At 43.7% G+C, this 15,546-nt stretch overlaps 1 protein-coding gene across 1 annotated transcript in view; it reads right to left on the reverse strand.

Annotated features, from left to right (window-relative positions):
• The window catches only part of PKHD1 (polycystic kidney and hepatic disease 1 (autosomal recessive)), a 272,152-nt gene that overhangs the window by 157,007 nt on the left and 99,599 nt on the right, over window positions 1–15,546 (reverse strand). Inside the window, exon 36 of the mRNA XM_009888974.1 lies at window positions 13,551–13,763. Within this exon, the coding sequence (XP_009887276.1) occupies window positions 13,551–13,763 (213 nt within the window). The remainder of the gene's footprint in view (window positions 1–13,550; window positions 13,764–15,546) is intronic.

Raw genomic sequence — 15,546 nt, forward strand, 5'->3', positions numbered from 1 at the left:
CAAAAGCCTTGCCAAAGTCAAGGTAGACAACATCCACTGCCCTCCCCTCATCCACCCATCTAGTCAAATGGCAACCCAGAGACGCAAGGGACTTGAGAGCAAATTCCAAAATGAATAAGTCACATCTTGGCACCGGGACCCTGGTTTATGCTTCCTGTTGGAAGCATGATGTGAAAATGCAGTCTTGTGTTTAGCTAAATTGTTACGAGCAAGGCAATTCTGATGTGTAAAATGCCACTCTCTTTTCTATGTGAAGTAGAGAGGAAGAAAAATAGTATAAATTTGATTTCTTACAGCCCCTGCTACAAAACTTTTTTTATAAATCAACATAGGATAAGACTTCACTAACTAATTTCACCTAGTCCTAAGTGGTTCAACCACAGATGAGAATTTGACCTTTACAGAAATGTCTCAGAATCACATCAAAACTCAGCAAACTCAGCAAGGAGTGTCAGGGCATATTTGTCTCCAGGGTTACAAGAAAGTCTGTCTACAGTAGGCAAAGTGTGGATTGCACCAAGCGTTGTAGGTTTAGATAAATTAGGTCATTATTTATAATCCTCCGATCACAAAATACACTAATAATATTTCCTCTTCCAGGCGTTCATCAGGTGACTCAATGGGTGTTGAAAATTTGAACTGGGTGTTGGATAGCTATCTCTGATCCCCCAGGTTTGCAAGCAGAAGCTGCTACCATTGGAAACACCAGAATAGAGGGGTTTGAAAAAAATTACTACAGGGAAGGGAAAGGCAGCTGTAAACTAATTAATTAGGAGTGAAGTCCTGTAGTCAATGGGAAAAAGAGACTCCTGGGGAGACTACACACTCTGAATCACTTTCTAGAGGAGCTTCTTGCCTGTCTGCTGCAGGCACAGGAGAGTTGTCCCCTAATTCAGGCAAGAGGATTGTCCCAAAGTGACTCAGAAGCACTTCAGTGGCCAAGGAGCCTCGGAAACTCCAGCTGCCCTGACTAGTGGCTGCCCCCACTAAGCGACAAGTTCCCTCGGGCCTGGAGGGATGCACAGACCTGTCCTCCCTCATCACTGATTCCCTCCTGTCCTTTATAACTCTAAGCACGTGTCCAGATTTTCTGCCAGCCTTTCACCACTCCAAAGCAGAAAGAGAGAGACAAAAATGCAGTGGTATTGATCTCAGCTGAGAAACGCTGCTTCAGATCCCACTCCTCATCCCAGCGGGAATTTTGCTTCAGACAAAACAACTCCTTTAAAGTCTCTGTTTGTCAGACCAGACAGTTATGAAGTGTTGAAGTGTTCATTTTACCCATTCCTTGTACATTTAAGAAAAAAATCACCTCCTGCCCACTGTCTTAAAAGGTCTTCCAGCTTCCACCAGAAGAGAAACTTGGATTGACGCTGGTCACCAAAGAAGGTGCAGAGTTTGTCAACTCTTATTTGTATGAAAGTAAGGCCCATCATGCTAGATATTCCAAACACGCAGGTAGCTAGGGCCAGACCTAATGGGAGTCTCTCCACTGGATATAGACAAGTCCTACCACAGCGCACATTGACCTGAGGAGCCTATGGTTGTGTACTTTACTACATGCAAACATGGGTGAGACCTCCACAACACAAAGTTATTGATCCTATTTACACAAAGAAAGGTGCAGAGGAGATGCAGAAAGGCTAAGTGGTTACACAAGCACCTGGGATAAAGCTGGGAAGTGAGCTTCCTCTGAGCCAGCCCAGTTTCTCAAAAATGAAGCCTCCCATTCCAGCTAGGAATAGTCTAACGCATCTGAAAAACAACACTTGGATTCCTGCTAGAACACAAGGAAAAACTTCTTTACTTTGAGGGTGATAGAGCACTGGAACAAGTTGCGTAGAGAGGCTGTGGAATCTCCTTCTCTGGAGACATTCCAAACCCTGCTGGATGTGTTCCTGTGCAACCTGCTGTAGGTGAACCTGCTTTGGCAGGGCAGTTGGACTAGATGATCTCCAAAGGGCCCTTCCAACCCTGATCATTCTCTGATTTTGTGGTTTTCAGTTACTACTCACTCTTCAGATGTCAGGTCCAGAGGCAGTTGTCTGAATTGCATCTACACGAATGTCCTGGAATCATTTTACAAGAAGGGGAAATTGAGTCAGTTCAAAGAGATAAACTGAAAAGTGACCAGTTTGCCCTGGTCTGAGAAGCAGATCAAAACCAACAGAGGAGGTCAGAGCCCCCTGAGTTACCCCCAGCTCTCTGCCAGGACACCATTAGATGTTGATAGTGCAGTTACCTTGTGTTACTTATCTCCCATTCTCCAGAGGATAATGTTCCAGACAACAACTCTCCTTTGAATGGGAGAGTGCCCCATTACATTCCAATCTTTTTTCAGTCTCCAACAGCCACTGCCTGCACACTTATTGTCCTGTTGATCCACAGCTTCTTTCCTTCATCTTCTTATAACTCCTGTCCTTCACCTGTCCCAGCCTCTCCCAGAGGATGATTCCAGCCAACACATAAATCTCACAGCCTTGCCCTTTCTCCTGTTGTTCCTTCAAACCTGTTCCCTTTCTTCTTTCTGTGTCTCACACTGTTGCCACATCTCCCAACTACATCTCTTCCTCCCATAACTTCAGGAATGCGTGGGGCATGGGCAGAGAAAACTAACAGATCAACCTGTTCTCCAGTTGGTTTGTGAAGGCTTGTGGCTTGAGCGGGCAACCTTAGACAACGTGATTTTTTCAGCCTGCTTTGCTCAAGCTCTCAATTCTTCTATCCACAGATTTACCCTTTACGTTTCTTTTTATACTTCCAGGTCATCCTGCCAGGTTCTGCCACTTCATGGCCTGCCGTCTTCTAAGTCTTCCCTCCACCTGTATTTTTTCTGTCTACTGTTTTCCTTCTGGAGAACATTCCTTTGGACTCCTGGCTTATTGTCTTCAATGTCAGCCAAGGCCACTGATACCACTTCTTTCTTCCAGCCAAGCTGTACTTTGGGTGTTGTGTTCCAAGACTGATGTTCAGTCGTTTGGTTATATACACCTTCAAGTTTCTCCCCATGACTTTCTCAATTTCCACCTCTGCTTCTCCTCCTTTTCTCCAACTCTCTTTCCAACCCACAGGCTGTCTTGGGATCAGTCTGTATTTGAACAAACCTTGTGCTCACCTTTTCTAAGCATTTGTGATCACCAGCTTCTTGCACATCTGCAACACATAAATCCAGTCGCAACCAAAGGCAACTTTAGAGAAAGCCTTTAGGTCTTCTCATTCTACAGCTCAGCTTCTCTCATAAGGCTGTCCTGTGGAGCTGTTGTTTTTTTCCAGCATTTTCAGAGTTACTGGCCATAATCTTTCAACTTTGTTTGTTTGTTCCCAGAACATGCTGCTTCAAGATACAACAGTCCTTCCCTGGAGTATACTCAGCACAGTCACTCTTCTGTGTCTGATTTATCCTCTTGCAATCTGCATCCACAGACAACATGTTGGCGTTCTTACTCCAGTGGCAACCAGAAGGCATTTGAAACCTCAGATCTCACTGCCTAATGATTTCCCCAACCACCAGTTTGCTCTGAAAGAAACTCTTGCCTTTCACACATTTCTATTTAGTTAGATGAATTCCACCTTAAACCTATGGGGATGGTCCAGATCTAAGAATGTCAATGACTAGGTGGCATGTTGCTTAGATGGAAAACAGAAGCCCCTGACCTGAAACCAAGACTTTTTGGAGCATACGTTGCCACCTAACTTTTCATACCCAGGGAAGCTCCTAACCAAGCCTGACAGCAACCAGTGTGAGGCACACCCAGAGCCAGGCAGAGCTGGAGAATCTGGGTTGTGCATGGGAGTGTTGGTAGAAACTAGACTCCTTAAATGTTTCCTAGGAGGACGGGTTCCAGTCCTAAGCCTGCCATGGGACTGTTGTTTTTTCTCCAAAAAAGTTGTTTAAATGTTTTAAACAATCTTCCTCTTCTGGAATGGGACAGCAGACTTTGAACACTTCTCCTCTAACTACACAGGGCCAGGATCCTGCCGCATCTCATCTTCCCTGTTTCCCACAAATTAATGAACTGAGGTTACGAACACACAGTTTGTTTGCAGTGTTGACAAACTATAAAGCTCTTTTACACCTTTTGACAGTTTATTGGCGCTTTAAAGTTGAAGTAATGAGATCCCTTTATACCACAAAAGGAATTTACAAGATCTGCAGGGCTCAGACACACAATCTACTTACAGTGACTATACAAGTTATACTGCAGATAATCTGTCAATCTGTTGCAGCTACATTGTAAATCTTTAGTGTAAATGAGAATAAGATCTTTCAATTCCCATGAACAAAGTGAAAAGAAAAAACAGTTTACATTCTGCCCCAAAAAAGAAAAGAATTTTGCAAGACACAGAGTTAAAAACATAATTCGATGGATTACAGCTATTGGAAAAAAAAAAAGAAAAAAAAAACACACACAAAAAAACCATACCACCAGTATAAAAGTCTCCAGTAATAAAACACAAAACAATTTACTGCAACATTTCAGGTGTCAAACTGCCTAAGGAATCCAGCTTCATCACCACTGTCATAATCCCTTGTTATTCCCTTTTCCCTATCCAAATTGCACTGCCTACACAGACTTAGCTCGGCCATTCCTAAAATCTCCAAATGTCAAACTGATAAATGGCAATACACCCACTGGAAATGGGCACTTCAGAAAAGAGGTTTTTTAAAAAATATACTTTTAGATCCAGGACAGAGACTTTTTGCTGCTGCTGCTTTAGTTAATAAAATGAACCATAAAAAAAACCCAGAATGTGTAAAATTCCTTCAGTGAAAAAGAATAGAAAATCTTTTCCAGAAAGCCCTCTTGGTCAGGACAGCACACAGCTGTGCTGCTACAGCTCTCTGTGGTCAAATGGACCTTAAAGCCCCAGATCCTTAATTAAGGACCTAGAGAAACTGTTTCATGAACTGGGATTAGATGAAGAATTTTGTTTGAAAAATGTCCCAGCTGCCTCAACTCTTGCTAGTCCAGTCGCTGGCCAGAAAACGTAGGGAATCAGAAAGGGAAGGATGAGAGCTGTTTCCTCACCTTTTCATCTGTGTTTAAAAACACCCACCTGAACGGTGAGCCCTCAGCCCTCTGAACCTGAAGGTTTCCAGCTTATTTTTGCTGCCCGTTAATTCCAGTCCTAGGTATATTCCCTAGGCATTTGCACAACGTTTCTAACTTGTTCTGCAATTAGAGGAGTCTGAGGGTTGTTTTTTTTTCCCCCCACTACACATCTCAGAAAAACAGGGATGTCTCTGCTCTGAAAGTGGGATATGTCTTTCCACCCCCATACAGTCCTGCAGGACAAACTGCCGTGTGTGGGCAGCTCCTGGGGAGATGCAGACAGCTTTGCTGCTACTTCCTTCCCGACACAGCCAGTGCAGAAAGCTTTTCATTCATGCCCTGAGGTAAAATAGGAGGTCCTTTCTAATTTATAACTGCTCATTAACCCTTGGGACACACAGGAGTTTATCAGCTTTTTGATCACTGCACAGGCAACATGCAGCAGCCTTCATGCTGGCGCTCAGGATCACCCTGGGTATTTTATATCGGATTTGGGCGTGGGCTCAACCCATAGCTCGTCTGATGTCCCCATTGTGTGGGACCAAACCCAGCATCAGGCACAAGCTTTATGCAAGCAACAGGCAGACTGAGACAGGAAATTTGGACCTACTGGGTTCCTTCATGTGAACCTTGGTGCCTATGCACAAAGCCATCATGTGCCATCTTCTTTGTGACACTATCATGTGCTTAGCTCTAGGCAGAGGTCCTTCGTGGATAGGCTGTGATCACAGAATCACAGAATGGCAGGGGTTGGAAGGGACCCTCAGAGATCACGTAGTCCAACTGCCCTGCCAAAACAGGTTCACCTACAGGAGGTTACACAGGAGAACATCCAGGTGGGTTTGGAATACTTCCAGAGAAGGAGACTCCACGATCTGTCTGGGCAGCCTATGCCAGTGCTCTGTCACCCTCAAAGTAAAGAGGTTTTTCCTCATGTTGAGATAGAATTTCCCATGTTCCTGTTTGTGCCCTTTGCCCCTTCTCCTATCACTGGGCACCACCAAAAAGGGTCTGGCCCCATCCTCTTTACACCTGCCCTTTAGATATTGATGAACTTTGGTGAGTTCCCCTCTCAGTCTTCTCTTCTCAAGGCTGAACAGCCCCAGGGCTCTCAGCCTTTCCTCATAACAGAGGTGCTCCAGTCCCTTGACCATCTTTGTAACCCTTTGCTGAACCCTCTCCAGCAGTTCCCTGTCCTTCTTGAACCGGGGAGCTCAGAACTGCACACAGGACTCCAGATGTGGCCTCACCAGGGCAGAGTAGAGGGGGAGGATGACCTCCCTTGATCTGCTGGCCACACTCTTTTTAACGCACCCCAGGATGCCATTGGCCTTCTTGGCCACAAGGGCACATTGCCATATACCACCAGGGCAGGGAATTTGGGGTGCTGCTTTGGGCTGAGGCTGTCATGTTTCCTAGCAGTTATTTTCTGTGCCAGCAATGTAAATGCACAGAGATGACTCACATCTCAGCTTTTTAACATCAGCTTTTAACCTGCTTGGTGGCCCACTCGTCCACTGGTGGCCCAGCTGATACAGACACAGCTTCAGCATTTCTCTGGTTTCTTCCTCCTCTCATGTAAAACAGGGGAGATGTTTCCCCACTGTAAGTGGGTTCTGGAGGATGAAATCCAAGTCTACAGCTAGCCAGATGTGATATCACTCCAAATTCAAATGAGGCCAAACCTTCAACATCTTCCACAGAATAAAAATTCCACAAAAAATTACTTTTGGAACTATTACACTTTTTTTTCTTTGTACTTATGTCACTTTGGGGATTTAGGGGTTTTGATTTTTATTCTGTAAAACCATTGCATTTCACTAGTGTAGAAATGTTGATATGAAACTGATACAACATTAAAAACAACTCTATGAAAGTCCAGATGAAAGCAAAATAGTAGAATTAAACACCTTTTCATTCTCCTAGTGAGGAAAAAAAACAACCTGATATCATCCAAACAAGAGGATAAAGTGAATAATTTTTAATTTCTCCAGTAGAAAATATCCTTGAAAGTGACCTAGTGCTGCTGAATATTTCATGAAACTACAGTTTTCACCTTAAAGCATTTCCACCTAAATATTTTTGGACAACACCCTCAAGAAAGCAAGGAGTATCCGACTAAGGATGGGAAGGGCTGTGTGATTAAACAGGTCTATGGAAACGCTCATTGTTACTCTTTCCTGCTACATTACACTGCAGAAAAAATACTGTCCCTATGTGCTGCCCCATAAATGCAAACATTTCCAAACATTTCCTTTAATCAGAGATTACCCAGTCACTTTGTCAAGTTACATCAGTCCAGAAAGGAAGGGGAAAAATTCTCCCAGCTCCTTCAATGCAGAAACCAGCGAGCCTGACACAAAACCCACGCTCCATGGCTGCAAATAGCGCACAACCTAAGGTGCCATGCAGGAAAACCTCTTTAAACTGACACCAGGAGCAAACGGCTTCGAACGCAGCAGCCAACTACCACAGATCCCGTCGCGAGCTGTGCACAGCTGTTAACGTTTTGCATTATTGCCAGTTAATCTCCTGCGCTGCAGCCACCAAAGGAGACGGAGAATGTCTGCCCATGGGAGCGGGCACACCGGGCGGCACGACCATTGAGATGCTCAGATCAGTTTGCTGCAACCTCGGCATGCGATGAAAGAGAATTAGACACATGGGAAAAGTGAAGATGAGCCCAAACGGAGGGTCCCTGCCTGGCTTAGGCTGCAGCCCCGCGAAAAACCAGATCTGGGTCTAGGTTTCACAGTTTGCCAAACTTTGCACTCTCTTTCCCATCTGGGGTGGAAATTCACCCTGATTTTGTTGACGGTTGCTTCTCTTCCTCCAGCCAATGTCCCAGTTGTAGTTGGGGCAAGAGTTGGAAGGGGTATTTCAATGTTATACTCAAAGGTTTAAAAAAGGCAACAATTTCATCCCACAAAAAGCCTCCACATTTGTAGTAACCCACAGACCTCCCCCCTGCCAAGAAACAAAAGCTAATATGGTAGCTATAGTCTCTATATATTATATTTTATATATATATTAGCACCCATCTCTCAGTCCCCTTTACATCCCATTTTTTTTCCTCATCAAGATCAGCACCAAAATAGAGAGCAACTGATTTTAGTTTACATCAAAGATGATCGATGTATTTCTGTTAGAGAGAAGGGTGAGTTATAATAGACACAGCAGCTTTCCCTAAACCCAGCTCTCTGTTTTTTTCTCCCCCCATCTGCTAGGTCTTTAAAATCTAATGGTCATCTTGTATTTGTGAATAAGAAAGCGAAGGAACAAGTCATTGTACATTAGTTACTCCATGGGAAGTGCCTAAGTGCAGTTTCTTACCCCCAGTGAATGCAAGGGGACTCAAGGCAGCTTAGCCTTCTGTTCAAGAGCCATCTGCTTTAATGCATCATGTTAAAGTCAAGGTCTTGAAAGGAAAAATGCTGTCACAGTAGGCAAAAAGCCTCCTGCAACAACCACACAATAACTAGCATCTAAGGGAAACCGATCCGTAGAAGTGACCCCAGAAAGGGGAAAAGGATCTGAGCTCCTTGTGTAATAACAGGAGTGTGTAAATCAATGGTACCAGTTAGTGGGAAATAGCATGTATTGGATGGATGAACTCTTCAGTAAGGTAAAAAAGCACATCTCATCTCTAGCAGATCTCTGCACCCTATCTTGAATCCCCCTGCTAGAGATTTTTTTTTTTCCTTTTTTTTTTCCCCCTGGGAAGATTTTCTTTTTAATATGTGAGTAAAGCAGAACAAATTCTCTCATGTTGTCTATGATCTCTTAATCTCAAACTCAGCACAGATACATAACACTGCTTAATGGAGGAAAAGCAAGAAGAATTTGATTAAATGTTTGATCTCTTGAGGAATGCACAGGCTCTGTAGAGCACAGTGCACAGCTCACAAATATTTTGTGTTTTATTATTGATTAAAAGTGATTAAAATTAATAATTGGTTCAACTGATAAAATATACTTCTTTTCCTAAGCTAACGCTGAAAGTGTATAAGATTGGTTTGGATGCAGGGAAGGCTGGGATAGAAGTGCAGAATTACCTCTGGAATGTCATCTTCCACTGTTAGCATCAATTGCAAGCGTAGGGACATTCTTTGCAGCAGGACTATCCACAACTTTAGATGACTGAAATGACCACTGACACTTCTGTTTTAATTATGCTGATTATAAATTGGTATGGTATTAAACCAAAACCTCTCTGGACATTGCTTTTGTCTTTGCCACACAGCTTTCACAGTCTGGACAAACTGAATGTAGCATCGGATTAAATCTGAAGTGTAGCATCTTCCATATAGTTGGAGAGCCATATGCTATTAGTCAAAATGCAGGGAACAGACTCGTTTGCTCATGCCCTGTATCATCACAGTGTTGCTGCTGACAAAGTTTCAGCTAAATACACAGCAAAAGTGCTGGACTTTATTTAGAAAGAGGCACAATCTACTCCAAGGGGACACAATGGAATAACGACCTCACCTACACAGGATGGCTAAAAACCAGAACAGAATGGAAAAGGACTTTAAAATTTTTGCATTCATGATAATGAGTGTTGGGACCGCGAATTAGACTGTAGGTGTCCTCGGGTACAGCTGCAGCATCTCCTAGAATCACAGAATCATAGAATTGTCTAGGTTGAAAGGGACCTTTAAGACCATCAAGTCCAACCATCAACCTAACACTGCCAAAAACCACCACTAAACCATGTCCCTAAATCTCCACTTACACTGCCTCTGCACCCGGTCACTGCCCTCTGCATCTTCTGGTCTCTCTGGTCCAGTTTCCCTGGAAAGGACAAAGGCGCAAGAACAGCCAAGGCCACCATGCTAAACTTCTCTCCCAAAGCTTGTCAGGAGAGTTTCTCAGGGAATAAAGTGCGAAAGGGGCTGGAGACAGTGATAAATTTCCCTCCTGAACAATCAATAAAACTCTCTCAGCCCCGCTCAGGCCCCTACTGCAGATGCAAGGGCCATAATTACATTGTCAAAAAGTCGAGTTGCCCTGGCTGACTGAAACCCCCTTTAAAACTGACGTGTGATTGACAGGCGGTTTATGGGTGGCATGCTCTGACTGGCAGGGGAGTTGGCTAAAGCCAAAGGCAACAGTGAAATTTCCCAGTCTGCTACAACCACCGGAGCAAAGGACTGCCACTCACGAGGGAATTGTGGGAAACCCTTAGCCATATTAACATATCAAAGCGCGGAGCTGACAGCACATACTAAACAAGCTGAACTCAACCATGGCTGCAGAGCATCCCCCAAACTTCCCAGGCTGAAAGAGAAAGGAAATTAAAATGCGCTCAGTCCTGTCTTCACCAAGACAGCTAAGAATTTGGAAGCCTGCTTATTTAATGATTTTGATCTGAGATAACATATATATGCGTGTATATATATGTATCTCACAAATGTATATTGCTGAGCATGTCAGCCTCTTTCATATATATATGAAAGAGGTTGTCATGCTCGACAATTTGTTCTATACCACAGGCCAGACGGGTACTAAATTGGAGACAGAATAGCATATTTCTCTTTCATGTAAGCAATATAAACCCAGCAAAAGAATACACTCCTTTTGGTCTTGTTTTCTAGAAGGTTTCTACTGCTTCAATGATAAATTGCAGATTACAAGGTTTGAATGAACCTTAATTGCAGCCATGTACTGGGATTGTACGTGATTCAGAGCTTAAAAGGGACTTCATAGCTAGTCTGGGTTTCTTGGATAAGAAATTGATAAGAATTCTTGAATAAGAATTGGTAAGGAATTGCAAAAAAGAGAGGTTCTCACTGATAGGCCAGACCACCTTTGACTCTACATATCTCCATCTGGGTAATTCTTGGGGTGCAGACCTCACCTTCATGGTTTCCTCAGGAATGAAGGATCGCTGGGAATTATGACACTGAGTAAAACACATGAAATACCAGTCATGGACACCTGGATTTACATCCCTCCATCATATTGCCAAGGTAACACTGTAAGAAGTACTTCTGCCCTCGTTGTCTCCGTAATTTCATGGGTTGACTGTGAGGATGGAGTCAACAAGCCAGGGATGATACAGGCTCAGAAGGGAAACGAGAAGCAGCACGGGAGGCACAGCTGCAAGGAGTTGCTGCTGATTGTTCCTACATTGCTAGAAAACATAGCAGCACAAAGAAGACAGGGGTCTTGTTACAAAGCTCGGAGAATTTAAGGACAAAACCTTGACTTACAAGGGTCTAACTGAGAATGGAAGGATGCTTTAAAGTAGCAGGAGAAGATACAGAAAGCAAAACAGCAAAAACTGTTATCAGGCAAATTCAAATTGGGCATTTTAATACTTTTCTTAAAAAAAGACAAAAAAAATAAAAACATGGATGATTAACCAAATTAACCCCCTGGAACAAGCTTCTACAGAAAATGCTGGCTTCTGTTTCCCTTGATGTCCTCAAAGACCAAGCCTTTCTGGAAGGCATGCTTTAATCTAGTGCGAGGTACTGAACTCAAGGCTGGGATAACTGTATGGAACTCAGTGACGAGTAACGGACAGCCAGTTCAGCCCAGACGATCTAATCGCAGTTCTTCACAGACCCCCTCTAGGAAATGGGATATAAACGCTCTGCCCTTCTGCAAAGCCAGTTTACTGAAATTATTAAAACCATTTGCAAGCACTAAATAATTTAGCCTCGCTGTGTCTTGACATAGTCATCCAAAGTACCTGACGTGGCTTTTGGGAGTAGTGCAGCCCACCTCCCTTGCCACTGCCAGGAGCACCTTCCCCATTCTCTGCTGATCTCTCCTCATGCCGAAAAGCATCTGTTCACCAACTCCCCTCCAACAGCGGACCTCGCCTGACCTTGCTCAGCTCCTGCGAACCGACAGGCTTACAGCACAGTGGTACGGCTCATTCCCTCTCTGTGCTCAGATTGGACTCCCCCTTGGTGTCTGACATCATTTTTGACTGAGAGCCATACGTGTCAGCGATGCTCAGAGAGCAACATTCCTGCCTGTAGGCCAGGAGGGTGGAAGTTCAAGCCCTGCTGGAGGATACAAATGCCTACAGATATGAAGGCTGACACACAAGAACACAAGGGAGGGAGATGAGTCATTCAGATGCATTGTTTTTTGGTTTTTTTTATTCCTCCTCTATGACAGATACTGCCTTTAAAAACAACCCGTTAGTTAAAAGCTTGACATAGAACCATAGAATGGTTAGAGCTGGAAGGGACCTTAAGGTCGTCTAGTTCCAACCCCCCTGCCATGGGCAGGGACACCTCCCACCAGCCCAGGTCGCTCCAAGCCCTGTCCAACCTGGCCTTGAACATTTCCAAGGATGGGGCATCCACAGCCTCTCTGACCAATTTGTGCCAGTGTCTCACCACCATCAGAGTAAAGAATTTCTTCCTAATATCTAATCTAAATCTGCCCTCTTCCAGTTGAAAACCATTACCCCTAGTCCTGTGCATGCATTGCACTAATATTCTGATTCATGCTGAGTTTGGACCTGAATTCCATATGTAATCCATTGCACCAAGAAATGGCCATTTTATACCTGTATTTCAAGCTCTGCATCCAATTCTTCTACCTCACAACATCTGCAACGCTATAGCGAATTTCTATCTTTCAAGTCCCTTGTCTCTTCCACTTGGTGGGAAAGTCCAGTGGTTAGAGCAGAGGACCAGGCACCTAGGAGTAGAACTATTAGCATTGACACAGATTTTCTGCATAGCCCTGGGCTTTTCATTTGTGACAACAACCTGTGCCAAGCAGGTGCAGCTCTGTGGACCACAAGGAAAACCAAGATATGCCAGCTGTGCTCCTAATTTTAGAGAGAGACCACTGACATTGGAATGCCAGCAGAGCACAAAGAGATGGAGGAGAAGGGGAAAATGCACTGCCAGGAGCACTTTACTCCTGCTTTGAAGAGAGGTATCACCCCCACTCCAGCTGACACAGGCCGCTAAGTACGGCACGCTTGGCATTGGCCTCACCATGGGACATACCAGGAAGACCACCATCTCTTCAAAACCCCAAAAGCCATATCCTCTTTGGGGAGGATTTGTTATGGAGAGAGATGCAGGGAAAAGGATGCCCCTTTCTAGCAGCAGAGCAAACCTACGCAATACACAACAGAGGTCTGAGGAGACTTAAGTTGTGGACAGACATGCACATATTCAACCATGCTCTAGGCACCTAAACGAGTGCCAGGGTTTCATAACTACGTGATACCATCTATCTTCTTGGGGTCCAGATTTTCAAAATTACTCAGCTCCTAGTATGGGAGCTTGTATGGAGATACAGCACCAAGCTTTGGTGCATAAGGCACTGTAGAAATAGGAGTCTGGTGGTGAACGTGAAGATATGAAGTTCTGGCCCTGAAACCCGATTTCAACAGATACTTAACTGTGATTAGAAATCCAAGTTCACAATCAAAGTGGGTTTTATTTTGGCTTTTTTTTTTTCCTTCAGAAACTTTTTTGCTTTTCTTTTGAAGAGAAGAAAAAATGTACTCACCGTGAATGGACAGGGTCCCATTCCTCACTGCCAGGAACTTGACCCCATATGGAAATAACGGCGGAGAGTGGAGGCTTCCATAGAGATAGATGTGTGCTTTGTGACGGAAAGGGGCCTTGGGGGATCCCACCTGGAGCTCTCCTCCATCAGATATCAGAATGTAATGAGCATGCAGTTCTATAGGTCCTGGACCCGTGAAGAAGAGTTTGCCACCTGAAGACAACAGAAGAACAAAATGCAACCATAGATCTAATAGTCAATCATTATGTCATGGTCAAAGGAGCTGTAAGACATGGGTCCACAAATGGTTTTGTGATAAAATTACAAGATTAAGGATAAAACAAAATGCCTTCCTGTAAAAATTCCACCTTGCCCTGTACCCCTCCCTACAGATTTATTAGCTCTTTACAGACCTTATTAATTCAATCCATTTTTCAATTCTACCACAGGCTGCCTTTCCAGACTTGAGCAAGGCCATTCAGCCTGGGCAGACATCTAAGTCTCTCCAATTCCAGTGCAAGGGAGTCATTTGGAAAATCCCAGTCTTAACCTACTTGCTCTTTAAATGTTAAAAAGGGGATATTAGTACTTAATTTGCATGTTACTTTTCAGATTACAAACTACTTGCGACAGGGAGAGGAAAAAACCTCTTTGGAACATAAGAACTGGCAACCTGTTTAGATCCGCGGTTGATTTAATCCTGCATACTCTTCCAGCTGCTGCTCAAAACCAGATGCTTCCAAATACAGCAGAAACTTCTCCCGTTAGCTGGATGTGAGATGATCTCCCCATCCCATGGAAGCCTCATTTTAATCCGTAATTAGAGGTTAGCTTCGCCTCAAAACATCGGGTTTCATCTCCCTGCCAACATTTTCCTTTTACCGTCTACTAGTATAACTGGATAAGTTTTGTAGTAATATAGATCTGATCCTTCAAATCTTTCTCATATTTAGTCTCAATGACTTCTTGGAGCAATGAAATTTGTGGTCTAAGTACATAGTTTATGAAAAGGCATTTCCATCCCTTGGTTTTGACTCCCTTTGGTTCTGCCAAATGCCTCCTTTGTTCTTGCCTTGTGTGAGCTGGCAATCCCAGTCTATCATCTCAGGATGGTTTACTCCTTTTATCTCATTTTATGTTTTCTCTCCCATGAAGGACACTATCACTATCTTTACAATGTATTTGGGCACAGTGGACTCTCAGACATCTAATCATTCTGTAGATGGGATATGTCTTCCTAGGTCAAGCCATGCTTCCCAGGAGCTAGTAGGGGATACCTCGAAGCCTGAGCAACCTCAGAACTCCTTACAAAGGGTCTGTCACCCCTCCCAATGTTTCCCTTTATGTGAAGTAGCTAATAACTGTTCCATATCATAGCATGGCCCACTTTCTACTGGTGTTAGCACTTTTTGATGGTGACCTTTATACCTACCAAAACTTGGCTTTTCTTCCCCACAAGATACTAGCTAGCCTTATGATGAAGGATTATGGAGATCAGAACTCTGCTTTAATCTCAGTATTGAGAAAAAAAGAGGAGGGAAGACATCTTAATATAAAAATATCAGATTAAAAACTACGTTGGTCATTGCTCACCTTTAATCAGGTCCTGCTGCTTTCAGTAATAAGGGCGATGCATAGCACTTGTGTGCCTTTCCCAGCCTGCTGAAACTGCTGAACACATTCTGCTTATCCTGATCTCCTCATCTTTTCTTGCATTGAGGGGCCTTCATTGGTTTCATTGATTTCTTAGTCTTACAACAAAGTCTTATAACTTAGTCTTACTTCTAATTTCTTAGTCTTATAACAAAGATAGTATTTGAATAAGGACTATGAATGAAATACTTTCCTTGCAGATTTAACAGATTCCAGAGAAGTTGTTACACAATATGCTTAATAGAGGAAAGAGATAAGTCTCATGTTTTCTTGCTTATAACCACTGAGAACCATGGCATCCCTCTCTCCCACAAACACCAACTCCCCTATGTGTAAATTGTCT

Source organism: Charadrius vociferus, unplaced genomic scaffold (assembly GCF_000708025.1).
Source record: "Charadrius vociferus isolate BGI_N301 unplaced genomic scaffold, ASM70802v2 scaffold317, whole genome shotgun sequence".
Taxonomy (NCBI): Eukaryota; Metazoa; Chordata; class Aves; order Charadriiformes; family Charadriidae; genus Charadrius; species Charadrius vociferus.